The 17,429-nt window shown below is 38.5% G+C and overlaps 2 protein-coding genes across 2 annotated transcripts in view; one reads left to right on the forward strand and one right to left on the reverse strand.

The window, feature by feature from the left end:
• LOC146735860 (C-type lection lectoxin-Enh3-like) overlaps nt 1-17,429 on the forward strand; it is a 355,515-nt gene that overhangs the window by 191,064 nt on the left and 147,022 nt on the right. The window lies entirely within an intron of this gene.
• The window catches only part of LOC100373645 (DNA polymerase theta-like), a 114,731-nt gene that overhangs the window by 2,090 nt on the left and 95,212 nt on the right, over nt 1-17,429 (reverse strand). Inside the window, exons 22-25 of the mRNA XM_085505541.1 lie at nt 11,464-11,721; nt 10,778-10,962; nt 8,938-9,049; nt 7,507-7,776 (exon numbers count right to left, since the gene is read on the reverse strand). Of these exons, the coding sequence (XP_085361667.1) occupies nt 7,507-7,776; nt 8,938-9,049; nt 10,778-10,962; nt 11,464-11,721 (825 nt within the window). The remainder of the gene's footprint in view (nt 1-7,506; nt 7,777-8,937; nt 9,050-10,777; nt 10,963-11,463; nt 11,722-17,429) is intronic.

Raw genomic sequence — 17,429 nt, forward strand, 5'->3', positions numbered from 1 at the left:
ATGAATTCACATCCTTGCCACGTAATTTTCAAAATGATATCACTGATACATTCCGAAATAACAGAGATGTTATAACCAATACGCAGGGTAAAACTTTGACAGACCTATGTAAAACTTTGACAGACCTATGTAAAACTTTGACAGACCTATGTAAAACTTTGACAGACCTATGTAAAACTTTGACAGACCTATGTAAAACTTTGACAGGCCTATGTAAAACTTTGACAGACCTATGTAAAACTTTCACAGACCTATGTAAAACTTTGACAGACCTATGTAAAACTTTGACAGACCTATGTAAAACTTTGACAGGCCTATGTAAAACTTTGACAGACCTATGTAAAACTTTGACAGACCTATGTAAAACTTTGACAGACCTATGTAAAACTTTGACAGACCTATGTAAAACTTTGACAGACCTATGTAAAACTTTGACAGACCTATGTAAAACTTTCACAGACCTATGTAAAACTTTGACAGGCCTATGTAAAACTTTGACAGACCTATGTAAAACTTTGACAGACCTATGTAAAACTTTGACAGACCTATGTAAAACTTTGACAGACCTATGTAAAACTTTGACAGACCTATGTAAAACTTTGACAGACCTATGTAAAACTTTCACAGACCTATGTAAAACTTTGACAGACCTATGTAAAACTTTCACAGACCTATGTAAAACTTTGACAGACCTATGTAAAACTTTCACAGACCTATGTAAAACTTTGACAGACCTATGTAAAACTTTGACAGACCTATGTAAAACTTTGACAGACCTATGTAAAACTTTGACAGACCTATGTAAAACTTTGACAGACCTATGTAAAACTTTGACAGACCTATGTAAAACTTTGACAGACCTATGTAAAACTTTCACAGACCTATGTAAAACTTTCACAGACCTATGTAAAACTTTGACAGACCTATGTAAAACTTTGACAGACCTATGTAAAACTTTGACAGGCCTATGTAAAACTTTGACAGACCTATGTAAAACTTTCACAGACCTATGTAAAACTTTCACAGACCTATGTAAAACTTTGACAGACCTATGTAAAACTTTGACAGACCTATGTAAAACTTTGACAGGCCTATGTAAAACTTTGACAGGCCTATGTAAAACTTTGACAGACCTATGTAAAACTTTGACAGACCTATGTAAAACTTTCACAGACCTATGTAAAACTTTGACAGACCTATGTAAAACTTTGACAGACCTATGTAAAACTTTGACAGACCTATGTAAAACTTTCACAGACCTATGTAAAACTTTGACAGACCTATGTAAAACTTTGACAGACCTATGTAAAACTTTCACAGACCTATGTAAAACTTTGACAGACCTATGTAAAACTTTGACAGACCTATGTAAAACTTTCACAGACCTATGTAAAACTTTGACAGACCTATGTAAAACTTTGACAGACCTATGTAAAACTTTGACAGACCTATGTAAAACTTTCACAGACCTATGTAAAACTTTGACAGACCTATGTAAAACTTTGACAAACCTATGTAAAACTTTGACAGACCTATGTAAAACTTTGACAGACCTATGTAAAACTTTGACAGACCTATGTAAAACTTTGACAGACCTATGTAAAACTTTCACAGACCTATGTAAAACTTTGACAGACCTATGTAAAACTTTGACAGGCCTATGTAAAACTTTGACAGGCCTATGTAAAACTTTGACAGACCTATGTAAAACTTTGACAGACCTATGTAAAACTTTGACAGGCCTATGTAAAACTTTGACAGACCTATGTAAAACTTTGACAGACCTATGTAAAACTTTGACAGACCTATGTAAAACTTTGACAGGCCTATGTAAAACTTTGACAGACCTATGTAAAACTTTGACAGACCTATGTAAAACTTTGACAGACCTATGTAAAACTTTGACAGACCTATGTAAAACTTTGACAGACCTATGTAAAACTTTGACAGACCTATGTAAAACTTTCACAGACCTATGTAAAACTTTGACAGGCCTATGTAAAACTTTGACAGACCTATGTAAAACTTTCACAGACCTATGTAAAACTTTGACAGACCTATGTAAAACTTTGACAGACCTATGTAAAACTTTGACAGACCTATGTAAAACTTTGACAGACCTATGTAAAACTTTGACAGGCCTATGTAAAACTTTGACAGACCTATGTAAAACTTTGACAGACCTATGTAAAACTTTGACAGACCTATGTAAAACTTTGACAGACCCATGTAAAACTTTGACAGACCTATGTAAAACTTTCACAGACCTATGTAAAACTTTGACAGACCTATGTAAAACTTTGACAGGCCTATGTAAAACTTTGACAGACCTATGTAAAACTTTCACAGACCTATGTAAAACTTTCACAGACCTATGTAAAACTTTGACAGACCTATGTAAAACTTTGACAGACCTATGTAAAACTTTGACAGACCTATGTAAAACTTTGACAGACCTATGTAAAACTTTGACAGACCTATGTAAAACTTTGACAGACCTATGTAAAACTTTGACAGACCTATGTAAAACTTTGACAGACCTATGTAAAACTTTCACAGACCTATGTAAAACTTTGACAGACCTATGTAAAACTTTGACAGACCTATGTAAAACTTTCACAGACCTATGTAAAACTTTGACAGACCTATGTAAAACTTTGACAGACCTATGTAAAACTTTGACAGACCTATGTAAAACTTTGACAGACCTATGTAAAACTTTGACAGACCTATGTAAAACTTTGACAGACCTATGTAAAACTTTCACAGACCTATGTAAAACTTTGACAGACCTATGTAAAACTTTGACAGGCCTATGTAAAACTTGTGATGTTAGAATTCTGAATGGCAGAATACCAGGTGATTGTAGTGGTAACTTCACATGTTATCATTACAACGGGACTAGCATGGTAGATTATGCAATAGCTGGATCTAAACTCATTGAGAAATTTCTTTACTTTAAAGTACATAATTTTACTTATATGTCAGACCACTGCCAGATTTCCTGCCTTCTTAGACTTGATAAAAACATTAAACTAGATAGAATTAGTACAAATACAAATACTCTAAATAATCTGCCAAATAGTTATATATGGGATAAACTATCAGTGTTTAATTATCATGATACCCTAGCCTCTAAAGCTATTCAAGATAAAATCAAAACTTTCCTAAATAATAATTACAATGAAGATAAAGACATAAATAAAGCAGTGGATGATTTTAACTCAATAGTCACCAGTTCAGCTAATCAGGTATTTCGTAGGAAAAATAATAAAAATAACAATAAAAAATTTAAACCAAAGAATAACAAAAGATGGTTTGATAAGGAGTGTAAAATTCTCAAAAAAGATGTATCTGAAACAGCCAAACTACTTAATAAATTCCCTTATGACACTAAACTAAGAGAAGCATTTTTTGGCAAGAAAAAGAAATTCAAAAAAATGATTAAATACAAAAGAAAAAAGGAGGAAAATATATTCATTAACAAATTAAAACAACTTGACAATAACAACCCTATAGAATTCTAGAAAATCATTAACAATTTAAGAGACTCAAATAAGGATCAGGATAATCCAATCTCACCAGAGAAATGGGTTGATTATTATAAAAAGTTAAACAGCAATGACAAGATGAATGACTTTCAAAATCAATCTAATCCAATTCCACCAAAATGGAAAGAATTCTATGGACAATTAAATAATAATGCTACTGATTATAATAATACCGTTTTTCAAAAACAGATAATCTGTAACATCTCAGCTATGAAAGAAAAAGAACATTTTAAAAATTATAATTTAAATAATGAGATATCTGAAAAAAAAATTAGGCTGGCCATTAAAAAACTAAAGAGTAAAAAATCATCAGGATATGATGGTTATTGCCCAGAATTACTTAAATACAGTTCAGACTTCCTAATTCAGCCCCTACATAAACTATTTAATATAATCCTGGACTCAGGTATTTATCCAGATTTTTGGAATATTAGTATTATCTCTCATATTTTCAAGAAAGGAGACAAAACTAACCCAGATAATTATAGAGGAATAGCTGTATCTAGTTGTGTAGGTAAAACTTTCTGTAGTATAATTAACACTAGAATTAGTCAATATACTGAAGATAATAACATTATAAATAATAACCAGGCAGGATTTCGTAGGGGATATCGTACTACAGATCAGATATTTGTATTGAAAACTATTGTCAACAAATACTTGAAATCAAAGGGAAAATTGTATTCATGTTTCATAGACTTTCGAAAAGCATTTGATAAAATCTGGAGACAGGGGCTTTTCTATAAATTACTTAATAATGGTATAAATGGGAAAATCTATAACATCATTAAAAATATGTATCTAAATACAAAATCATGCATTCGTTTCAAAAATAAAATTACACCCATATTTGAAACGACCAAGGGTGTTAGGCAGGGTTGTGTCATTAGCCCAATGCTTTTTAATTTGTTTGTTAATGACTTAAATAATTCACTAGAAGATGAATCATTAGATCCGGTTACATTGAATAACTGTAAAATTAGTTCCCTACTCTATGCAGATGCTCTAGTGTTAATATCTGAAACAAAAAATGGTCTACAAAATGCACTAAATAGTTTAGAGGTTTATTGTCATAAATGGAAACTCCAGGTAAATCTGACAAAAACAAAAGTTGTTATTTTCAGACGAGGAACACTGAAAAATACAGAAAAATTCTATTATAATGAACAAAATATTACCTGTGTAGACATGTACAACTACCTGGGTATAAACATAAAGTCAAATGGCTGCTACACTGAAGCCAAACAAAATTTAGCAGATAAAGCAGCCCGAGCAATGTATGCATTGAAACAGTTCCTACCACCAGAAACAAATTGTAGAACTTTCATCCATCTTTTTAAAAGGTGTATTCAACCAATATTATTGTACGGGTCTGAAATCTGGGGTCATGAAATTCAAGATTACAACAAATGGGACAAAACAATAACAGAAAAAACAAAATTGAATTTTTACAAACAACTACTAGGATTGAACTAATTTGTGACAAACATTGCATGCAGAGCTGAAGTAGGAGAATTCCCACTCTTAGTAGACATTAGGATCAATTTAATAAAATACTGGACTTGTATCAGTAAATTACCAGGCAATAATATCACAAAACAAGCATACCTTGAACAAAAGAAATCCAATTTACAATGGTATTCTTCAATACAAAAAATTATGAACAACATGAACTTTTCACAAGAACAACAGAATGATTGGTTAACAAAACATATACAGCAAATTGGCAAAGTTGTCAAACAAAAATACATAAATTTCTGGAGAAAAAATATAACTGAAAAAACAAAACTAAGAACTTATGAAAAATTCAAAAACTCTTATAATTTTGAAAAATACTTGGATGTGTTGAATTTGAAGCAAAGAATTTCAATGACAAAATTTCGAACTAGTAATCACAATCTAGCAATAGAAAAAGGGAGGCATATGCAACCAAAAATACCTACTGAAAATAGAATTTGCAAACAATGTACACAGAATAAAATAGAAGATGAACTGCACTTTGTCATGATATGTCCACAATATAAAGTAATACGCCAACAAATCATTCAAGACATTACATTTCCAGAAGAAACACAGGATGATCTCCAGAAATTTAAGTTCCTGATGACTTCAAAAGATGATGTAATAATAAAAAAGATTGGCATGTATATTCATAATGCATTTCAATCAAGGAATGAAAATGCCATTTGATATGTAACACTTGCTTTATCCTATTAACAACTAACTTTCTTTTTGTAGTAGTAGTTATCACAACTAATCTTTATTGCTATTAACTGATAGAAACATTGTATTTCTAAGGATGCAATAAAGTTATTATTATTATTATTAGAGGGGTTTTACATCTTCTGTACTTAACACATTACATCTGCTGAAAGATTCCATAGACATACATGTATTCATATTACACATAGAGCCTGTGAAACCTGATTTGTCATAGAGGAGTTTTACAGCCTTCGTGCTTAACACATTACATCTGCTGAAAGATTCCATAGACATACATGTACATGTATTCATATTACACACAGAGCCTGTGAAACCTGATTTGTCATAGAGGGGTTTTACAGCCTCTGTACTTAACACATTACATCTGCTGAAAGATTCCATCACCATGCAAAGTACCAAATCAACGGGTAATGAAACCAGCCCAAACCCAAGCATATATCGTTTAACACATTAATTAAGCGTTGAGTACATGGTTGAGTGTTTTCCTAATATACTATGACAAAACCCCACACCCTGCCCGTGGCTTTCGTTGCGTATGGAAGTTATTTTCACAAGTGATGCCGTGTATCCTGCGGTCATACTTTCACGAGCGAAGCATTACATATGTTCCATATTTGATTATTTCATATTAAAGAAAGAACGTGCAACAAACCGGGATGGAATTTAGGTCGGGGAACCCCATTGCCCATTAATATGTTCCAATATAAGTGTTACGCCCTAGCAGCGCGTGTCAGTGTAGAACGCCCCCGGAGAACGAGTGTCACTGTTTGTTTGAAATTAAAATAATCAGACGTCTAATCTGAGCCACTGTCCGAATAAATAACTCGTTGACGTTTAGTTGGGACCATGACAGAACCAGAACTTGAATTGGACGACTATGATACACAGTTTATGTTGAAGTTAAAAGTTCCGCCACAGAATTGTGCATTGGCAAACATGCCGTGCAACTGCGGTACTCCACTGACGGGATGACTTTCGTTGACAGCAGTTGTAGCTAAGCTGCACGCCACCACTTCGTGTGTGATGTTGCTTGCTGGTCTTGGATTGACTGAGTCTTGGTTACCGGTTAAAATGTTGCTCTTTTGCCGTTGGTAATTTTTATTTGGAACTGAGTAACGCCACAACGTCGCTAGCAGAAACCTTGTATCTCGATGTTGATGGTTGGGGCTGCATAGTAATCTGATTTCACTGCTGGTGGATCTTCGGAGAGCCCTTCAAGGTTTATAAAACTCAGTTTCCAGTTGGTCAACATACATTAAGTTCTCCCAATCATAGTATTCCATGTGATGTACACCTAACACGCCAAAAATGTTGCCTGACTATTTGAACCGGACAAAAATAGCAGACGAAAATGTGTTTACAAAATAAAAATAGTTTGGTAGCCGATGGAAATACCATGTCATTTGCATATTGATCGTGAAAATACCGAAAACATTATTGCATGGGTGATATGCAAATTAGGTTTGTCAAAATAAGTGACTGGCTAAAGGTACCATTACTGTTGTTCAAATTTCATTTCACTCGGCAAGTATATTCATGTACCCCAAGAGAAAAATATCGTACTTCTTAATATTGTTTATTTCTGCTATGTTTGGAAAAATGGTACTCCTGAAGAAACTACTTTGTTTGGTCTCAGACCTCATTTGCATATGAGGTGTGGAAATACCGATTTTGATTTCAGGGACGAATCAAAATAAACTGCAGTACATATGTAATAATGTACAGTACTTACCAGTCTTTGTTTGATTTTCCATTCTATGTGGTCTTTTGGTGTCAGGAAACACTTCAGCTAGTCTCTTATCAATATTTATCATAGCTATTTTAACTAGATCAGCTGCTGACCCTTGCACAGTGGTGTTTACTGCTTGTCTCTCGGCTTGACTTCTAGCATGTATAATGGTATCATGGATAGCAGGTAGGAAACGTTTTCTACCTTGTATAGTTTGTACATAACCATGTTTTTTACAAAATGCTATTGTCTCTTTCATGTAAGTCTTCAGACCTAGAGAAAAGCAACATACAAGCAGTATGGATGAATATTCGGGAGCAGCAAATATGGTACAATTAAGGAAGCTAATAAGAACAGCACTGCTGCACAAGTACACACTTGTATAATGTAATTTTTCTATAAAAATAATTTACATAGTTATATAGTTAGTAATTGAGAATCATTAAATGACTCTTCCAAAATCAAAACAAGTCTATGCCAAATATGAATGAAAATGGTCTCTAAGCCTTGGAGATATAGTAGTATGGTCAAAAAGCAAGATGGTCGCCAGTTGGCTGATTGTAAAACAAATTGTCATGAACATGTTATCTAAAATGTACAATGTATATAACAAACCAATGTAAAACAATTTCAAAAACAAAATGGCTGTCAGTCAGCCATCTTGGATTGAATCAGTAAACCACTGCATGTGCATATGTCCCAGATAAAGTACTAGACACATGCAAAGAATGAACAGATTTGGTCCACAGGGTTCTGAAATATGACTCTGGACGAATGGATGGATGGACAAACAAACTTTGTTCGAACAGGAACTAATAAACTTTATTTTACATATAATACAACATACTACACAAACACATTCAAATAATTTCATGTCATCTCTACTGCCTAGAATTAGGCAGGTGTACTTCTGTATAGATTTTACATAGAAAACTAGTTGATTAGTGAACTAATACTAAGAGTAAAATGTAAAATACCCTTCCAATATAAGTAATCTTTTGATATGCGATTCTGTTATGTAGATGGATGAATGAAAGGTGATCTGATTTGATTTGATCTGATTACCATGATCTGAATGTCAATGACATGTTTTTAACAATAAAGACTAGCCAACCAAACACAGCTATCTGCTTGAATTACATTATTACATGTATCTGTATTGTAGTAGACTTTAGATATCTAACTTGATATGTTTATTTTAACACCTTTATTACATTTTATAAACCAAAATAGATATGTAATTCATTCTAAGGTTGTAATCAAGAATTATCTTATTTTATCTTATACCCATTTATATCATTTCCATTCATGGAAGCACTCTGTCACTTGTAATAAACATTATCTCTTGCCATGTTCTACTATTACTACAAAGGAGGCTTGCTCAGTTACATCAATCAGAGATCACAAGTTTCTCTAAGATAGTTCTACACATACCTGTATATTTAGACTTGAAACTTTCAATGAAGCATCCAGCATCATCATCAGAGATTTTCAATTGTTCACCTAAAGCTTTAGTTCCAATGCCGTATATCATACCATAGCATACCTGCAATGTAGCAATGTCTAGTCAGTTAATGTAAAGATACACTTAAGTGAGACTCCATGTCAAGCATCACGCCTAATTTGTCTAACAATACATCTGATTTGCATAACAATCCTTATAAAAAATCGTGATACAATAACTGTGTTATTATAAAACTTAGTCAACCTGTCTACAATTAATTAAAGATATTTTTATATCATTTCATGTGTGTTTTTTTGAATTTTTCATAATTAGTGTCACCGGCGATTGAGTAGTAAAAACCGCAAATATCCGCAGTGCAGCAAATTGGGATAGATCTTCTCGACATACACTGCGTTTGTGATTTGTGAGACTTGTTTGGCACATTGTTGTCGTTACGAGCAATGGGAAAATTATTACTATCCTAGTATTTATTTTTGAAGCCTCTGCACCTTCAAAGGTCTTGGTAATTTCTTGCAGACTTCCGTTTTTATCACTGTCAAAAAGCGGGATTACCTTTCGATCAAAAGACATGACTAACACTTGTAAAATAAAGCAATAAGTGACCAAGCGTCAAAGACAAAGGGCAAGCATCACAGCCGAGTGTCCAAGCGTCACATCCGAGTGTCCAAGCGTCACAGCCGAGTGTCCAAGCGTCACAGCCGAGTGTCCAAGCGTCACAGCCGAGTGTCCAAGCGTCACAGCCGAGTGTCCAAGCGTCACAGCCGAGTGTCCAAGCGTCACAGCCGAGTGTCCAAGCGTCACAGCCGAGTGTCCAAGCGTCACAGCCGAGTGTCCAAGCGTCACAGCCGAGTGTCCAAGCGTCACAGCCGAGTGTCCAAGCGTCACAGCCGAGTGTCCAAGCGTCACAGCCGAGTGTCCAAACGTCACAGCCGAGTGTCCAAGCGTCACAGCCGAGTGTCCAAGCGTCACAGCCGAGTGTCCAAGCGTCACAGCCGAGTGTCCAAGCGTCACAGCCGAGTGTCCAAGCGTCACAGCCGAGTGTCCAAGCGTCACAGCCGAGTGTCCAAGCGTCACAGCCGAGTGTCCAAGCGTCACAGCCGAGTGTCCAAGCGTCACAGCCGAGTGTCCAAGCGTCACAGCCGAGTGTCCAAGCGTCACAGCCGAGTGTCCAAGCGTCACAGCCGAGTGTCCAAGCGTCACAGTCGAGTGTCCAAGCGTCACAGCCGAGTGTCCAAGCGTCACAGCCGAGTGTCCAAGCGTCACAGCCGAGTGTCCAAGCGTCACAGCCGAGTGTCCAAGCGTCACAGCCGAGTGTCCAAGCGTCACAGCCGAGTGTCCAAGCGTCACAGCCGAGTGTCCAAGCGTCACAGCCGAGTGTCCAAGCGTCACAGCCGAGTGTCCGAGTGTCCAAGCGTCACAGCCGAGTGTCCAAGCGTCACAGCCGAGTGTCCAAGCGTCACAGCCGAGTGTCCAAGCGTCACAGCCGAGTGTCCAAGCATCACAGCCGAGTGTCCAAGCGTCACAGCCGAGTGTCCAAGCGTCACAGCCGAGTGTCCAAGCATCACAGCCGAGTGTCCAAGCGTCACAGCCGAGTGTCCAAGCGTCACAGCCGAGTGTCCAAGCGTCACAGCCGAGTGTCCAAGCGTCACAGCCGAGTGTCCAAGCATCACAGCCAAGTGTCCAAGCGTCACAGTTCCATGACACTTCAGAGACCTGGGTAGAACACTGGTGAGACATATATCGCATATGTACAAAGTTTGGGACACCTATATGAACATAAAACTGAATACCATTGTCAGCTATACTGACCTGTTTAGCTTGTTGTCTTTGGTTCACACTGACTTCATCTGGAGACAGTCCCTGCCATTCTGCCGCTATCATTTTAAACACGTCACCACCACTATTGAGCACTCTTACAAGTTTCTTATCTTTGCATAGATGTGCTATTATACGTAACTCTAACTGTGAATAGTCAGCTGCTAACATGACACCACCTTTAATATGAAAGATGTCAAGAACATACTATGGGTGTTACCTCATGATTGAAGTGGTCATAAGACAATTCTTGCAACACACATATAGCAATACACATATACATTCATGAGTGTACAAATTTTCCTAGATATGAATTTTATGGAAATTGAGCAGTTTACAGCAATACTGTTACTTTCTCTATTAGTAGCACATTTGCTTACACTAATGACGGAGGCGTGTCTGTGGTCAAAATGAGTCATGTTGATATGATGTGACATACAATAAATACATTTTATGGTTCCCATGCGCTTCTATTAGAGATGCATAGAACATGTATGACACATGAGAAATATCCCATATCCTCACTGTGTTTATCAAATACATCCATATTGTTTGTATCCTGGCAACCGTGACAATGGCTTGAATCACAGCACAACTAGTAGTAGAAAGAAATTAGGCAATGTTATCATGTACCTTATCAGGTGCTACTGAACAGACACAAGATTCAATCTAGAACTTACCAGGGAATGGTATGAAAGCATGTCTCATACTAACAGAAAACATACTACCAGTAGTAGATGTGGATCTTGCCGTTTGTTTTGGTATCATGAATTTAGATCTAGATCTAGTCTTTCTTCCAATATTATCTCTTCCACTGTAAATCATATTTGCTATTTCATTGTCTTCTTGTGTTGGACTTTCTCCAATAATAGTCGGCATTTCAATTTCAAAATCTTTAGGGATGTTTTGTAGATTAGGTTCAGACATGGTTACTCTCCCTGAAAGTGGAAAGATAGGTTGTAATGGTTGGACGGCTGACTGGTTAGTCAGTCCAATCAAAGCTAGGTCAGTCTATAGGTTGCAATGGTTGGACAGCTGACTGGTTAGTCAGTCCAATCAAAGCTAGGTCAGTCTATAGATTGCAATAGTTGGACAGCTGACTGGTTAGTCAGTCTAATCAAAGCTAGGTCAGTCTATAGATTGCAATAGTTGGACAGCTGACTGGTTAGTCAGTCCAATCAAAGCTAGGTCAGTCTATAGATTGCAATGGTTAGACAGCTGACTGGTTAGTCAGTCCAATCAAAGCTAGGTCAGTCTATAGATTGCAATGGTTAGACAGCTGACTGGTTAGTCAGTCCAATCAAAGCTAGGTCAGTCTATAGATTGCAATAGTTGGACAGCTGACTGGTTAGTCAGTCCAATCAAAGCTAGGTCAGTCTATAGATTGCAATGGTTAGACAGCGGACTGGTTAGTCAGTCCAATCAAAGCTAGGTCAGTCTATAGATTGCAATGGTTAGACTGCTGACTGGTTAGTCAGTCCAATCAAAGCTAGGTCAGTCTATAGATTGCAATGATTGGACTGCTGACTGGTTAGTCAGTCCAATCAAAGCTAGGTCAGTCTATAGGTTGCAATAGTTGGACAGCTGACTGGTTAGTCAGTCCAATCAAAGCTAGGTCAGTCTATAGGTTGCAATAGTTGGACAGCTGACTGGTTAGTCAGTCCAATCAAAGCTAGGTCAGTCTATAGATTGCAATGGTTAGACAGCTGACTGGTTAGTCAGTCCAATCAAAGCTAGGTCAGTCTATAGATTGCAATGGTTGGACTGCTGACTGGTTAGTCAGTCCAATCAAAGCTAGGTCAGTCTATAGATTGCAATGGTTGGACAGCTGACTGGTTAGTCAGTCCAATCAAAGCTAGGTCAGTCTATAGATTGCAATGGTTGGACTACTGACTGGTTAGTCAGTCTAATCAAAGCTAGGTCAGTCTATAGGTTGCAATGGTTGGACTGCTGACTGGTTAGTCAGTCTAATCAAAGCTAGGTCAGTCTATAGATTGCAATGGTTGGACAGCTGACTGGTTAGTCAGTCCAATCAAAGCTAGGTCAGTCTATAGATTGCAATGGTTGGACTGCTGACTGGTTAGTCAGTCCAATCAAAGCTAGGTCAGTCTATAGATTGCAATGGTTTGACAGCTGACTGGTTAGTCAGTCCAATCAAAGCAAGGTCAGTCTATAGGTTGCAATGGTTGGACAGCTGACTGGTTAGTCAGTCTAATCAAAGCTAGGTCAGTCTATAGATTGCAATGGTTGGACTGCTGACTGGTTAGTCAGTCCAATCAAAGCTAGGTCAGTCTATAGGTTGCAATGGTTGGACAGCTGACTGGTTAGTCAGTCTAATCAAAGCTAGGTCAGTCTATAGATTGCAATGGTTGGACTGCTGACTGGTTAGTCAGTCCAATCAAAGCTAGGTCAGTCTATAGATTGCAATGGTTGGACAGCTGAATGGTTAGTCAGTCTAATCAAAGCTAGGTCAGTCTATAGATTGCAATGGTTAGACAGATGACTGGTTAGTCAGTCTAATCAAAGCTGGGTCAGTCTATAGATTGCAATGGTTAGACAGCTGACTGGTTAGTCAGTCTAATCAAAGCTGGGTCAGTCTATAGATTGCAATGGTTGGACAGCTGACTGGTTAGTCAGTCTAATCAAAGCTAGGTCAGTCTATAGATTGCAATGGTTGGACAGCTGACTGGTTAGTCAGTCTAATCAAAGCTAGGTCAGTCTATAGATTGCAATGGTTAGACAGCTGACTGGTTAGTCAGTCCAATCAAAGCTAGGTCAGTCTATAGATTGCAATGGTTGGACAGCTGACTGGTTAGTCAGTCTAATCAAAGCTAGGTCAGTCTATAGATTGCAATGGTTGGACAGCTGACTGGTTAGTCAGTCTAATCAAAGCTAGGTCAGTCTATAGATTGCAATGGTTGGACAGCTGACTGGTTAGTCAGTCCAATCAAAGCTAGGTCAGTCTATAGATTGCAATGGTTGGACTGCTGACTGGTTAGTCAGTCTAATCAAAGCTAGGTCAGTCTATAGATTGCAATGGTTAGACAGCTGACTGGTTAGTCAGTCTAATCAAAGCTAGGTCAGTCTATAGATTGCAATGGTTGGACTGCTGACTGGTTAGTCAGTCCAATCAAAGCTAGGTCAGTCTATAGATTGCAATGGTTAGACAGCTGACTGGTTAGTCAGTCCAATCAAAGCTAGGTCAGTCTATAGATTGCAATGGTTGGACAGCTGACTGGTTAGTCAGTCCAATCAAAGCTAGGTCAGTCTATAGATTGCAATGGTTGGACTGCTGACTGGTTAGTCAGTCCAATCAAAGCTAGGTCAGTCTATAGATTGCAATAGTTGGACAGCTGACTGGTTAGTCAGTCTAATCAAAGCTAGGTCAGTCTATAGATTGCAATGGTTAGACTGCTGACTGGTTAGTCAGTCCAATCAAAGCTAGGTCAGTCTATAGATTGCAATGGTTGGACAGCTGACTGGTTAGTCAGTCTAATCAAAGCTAGGTCAGTCTATAGATTGCAATGGTTGGACTGCTGACTGGTTAGTCAGTCCAATCAAAGCTAGGTCAGTCTATAGGTTGCAATGGTTGGACAGCTGACTGGTTAGTCAGTCCAATCAAAGCTAGGTCAGTCTATAGGTTGCAATGGTTGGACTGCTGACTGGTTAGTCAGTCCAATCAAAGCTAGGTCAGTCTATAGATTGCAATGGTTGGACAGCTGACTGGTTAGTCAGTCCAATCAAAGCTAGGTCAGTCTATAGATTGCAATGGTTGGACAGCTGACTGGTTAGTCAGTCCAATCAAAGCTAGGTCAGTCTATAGATTGCAATGGTTGGACAGCTGACTGGTTAGTCAGTCTAATCAAAGCTAGGTCAGTCTATAGATTGCAATGGTTGGCCTGCTGACTGGTTAGTCAGTCTAATCAAAGCTAGGTCAGTCTATAGGTTGCAATGGTTAGACAGCTGACTGGTTAGTCAGTCCAATCAAAGCTAGGTCAGTCTATAGGTTGCAATGGTTGGACAGCTGACTGGTTAGTCAGTCCAATCAAAGCTAGGTCAGTCTATAGGTTGCAATGGTTGGACAGCTGACTGGTTAGTCAGTCCAATCAAAGCTAGGTCAGTCTATAGGTTGCAATGGTTGGACAGCTGACTGGTTAGTCAGTCCAATCAAAGCTAGGTCAGTCTATAGATTGCAATGGTTGGACTGCTGACTGGTTAGTCAGTCTAATCAAAGCTAGGTCAGTCTATAGATTGCAATGGTTAGACAGCTGACTGGTTAGTCAGTCTAATCAAAGCTAGGTCAGTCTATAGATTGCAATGGTTGGACTGCTGACTGGTTAGTCAGTCTAATCAAAGCTAGGTCAGTCTATAGGTTGCAATGGTTAGACAGCTGACTGGTTAGTCAGTCCAATCAAAGCTAGGTCAGTCTATAGATTGCAATGGTTGGACAGCTGACTGGTTAGTCAGTCCAATCAAAGCTAGGTCAGTCTATAGGTTGCAATGGTTGGACAGCTGACTGGTTAGTCAGTCCAATCAAAGCTAGGTCAGTCTATAGGTTGCAATGGTTGGACAGCTGACTGGTTAGTCAGTCCAATCAAAGCTAGGTCAGTCTATAGGTTGCAATGGTTGGACTGCTGACTGGTTAGTCAGTCCAATCAAAGCTAGGTCAGTCTATAGATTGCAATGGTTGGACTGCTGACTGGTTAGTCAGTCTAATCAAAGCTAGGTCAGTCTATAGATTGCAATGGTTAGACAGCTGACTGGTTAGTCAGTCTAATCAAAGCTAGGTCAGTCTATAGATTGCAATGGTTGGACTGCTGACTGGTTAGTCAGTCCAATCAAAGCTAGGTCAGTCTATAGGTTGCAATGGTTGGACATCTGACTGGTTAGTCAGTCCAATCAAAGCTAGGTCAGTCTATAGATTGCAATGGTTAGACAGCTGACTGGTTAGTCAGTCCAATCAAAGCTAGGTCAGTCTATAGATTGCAATGGTTGGACTGCTGACTGGTTAGTCAGTCCAATCAAAGCTAGGTCAGTCTATAGGTTGCAATGGTTGGACTGCTGACTGGTTAGTCAGTCCAATCAAAGCTAGGTCAGTCTATAGATTGCAATGGTTGGACTGCTGACTGGTTAGTCAGTCTAATCAAAGCTAGGTCAGTCTATAGATTGCAATGGTTAGACAGCTGACTGGTTAGTCAGTCTAATCAAAGCTAGGTCAGTCTATAGATTGCAATGGTTGGACTGCTGACTGGTTAGTCAGTCCAATCAAAGCTAGGTCAGTCTATAGGTTGCAATGGTTGGACAGCTGACTGGTTAGTCAGTCCAATCAAAGCTAGGTCAGTCTATAGATTGCAATGGTTGGACAGCTGACTGGTTAGTCAGTCTAATCAAAGCTAGGTCAGTCTATAGATTGCAATGGTTGGACAGCTGACTGGTTAGTCAGTCTAATCAAAGCAGGGTTAGTCTATAGATTGCAATGGTTGGACAGCTGACTGGTTAGTCAGTCCAATCAAAGCTAGGTCAGTCTATAGATTGCAATGATTGGACAGCTGACTGGTTAGTCAGTCCAATCAAAGCTAGGTCAGTCTATAAATTGCAATGGTTGGACTGCTGACTGGTTAGTCAGTCTAATCAAAGCTAGGTCAGTCTATAGATTGCAATGGTTGGACTGCTGACTGGTTAGTCAGTCTAATCAAAGCAGGGTTAGTCTATAGATTGCAATGGTTGGACAGCTGACTGGTTAGTCAGTCCAATCAAAGCTAGGTCAGTCTATAGATTGCAATGGTTGGACTGCTGACTGGTTAGTCAGTCCAGTCAAAGCTAGTTCAGTCTATAGGTTGCAATGGTTGGACTGCTGACTGGTTAGTCAGTCCAATCAAAGCTAGTTCAGTCTATAGATTGCAATGGTTGGACAGCTGACTGGTTAGTCAGTCCAATCAAAGCTAGGTCAGTCTATAGATTGCAATGGTTAGACAGCTGACTGGTTAGTCAGTCCAATCAAAGCTAGGTCAGTCTATAGGTTGCAATGGTTGGACAGCTGACTGGTTAGTCAGTCCAATCAAAGCTAGGTCAGTCTATAGGTTGCAATGGTTGGACAGCTGACTGGTTAGTCAGTCTAATCAAAGCTAGGTCAGTCTATAGATTGCATTGGTTGGACTGCTGACTGGTTAGTCAGTCCAATCAAAGCTAGGTCAGTCTATAGATTGCAATGGTTGGACTGCTGACTGGTTAGTCAGTCTAATCAAAGCTAGGTCAGTCTATAGGTTGCAATGGTTGGACAGCTGACTGGTTAGTCAGTCCAATCAAAGCTAGGTCAGTCTATAGATTGCAATGGTTGGACTGCTGACTGGTTAGTCAGTCTAATCAAAGCAGGGTTAGTCTATAGATTGCAATGGTTAGACAGCTGACTGGTTAGTCAGTCCAATCAAAGCTAGGTCAGTCTATAGGTTGCAATGGTTGGACAGCTGACTGGTTAGTCAGTCTAATCAAAGCTAGGTCAGTCTATAGATTGCAATGGTTAGACAGCTGACTGGTTAGTCAGTCTAATCAAAGCTAGGTCAGTCTATAGATTGCAATAGTTGGACTGCTGACTGGTTAGTCAGTCTAATCAAAGCTAGGTCAGTCTATAGGTTGCAATGGTTGGACA

Source organism: Saccoglossus kowalevskii, chromosome 11 (assembly GCF_978046115.1).
Source record: "Saccoglossus kowalevskii chromosome 11, keSacKowa6.1, whole genome shotgun sequence".
Classification (NCBI taxonomy): domain Eukaryota; kingdom Metazoa; phylum Hemichordata; class Enteropneusta; family Harrimaniidae; genus Saccoglossus; species Saccoglossus kowalevskii.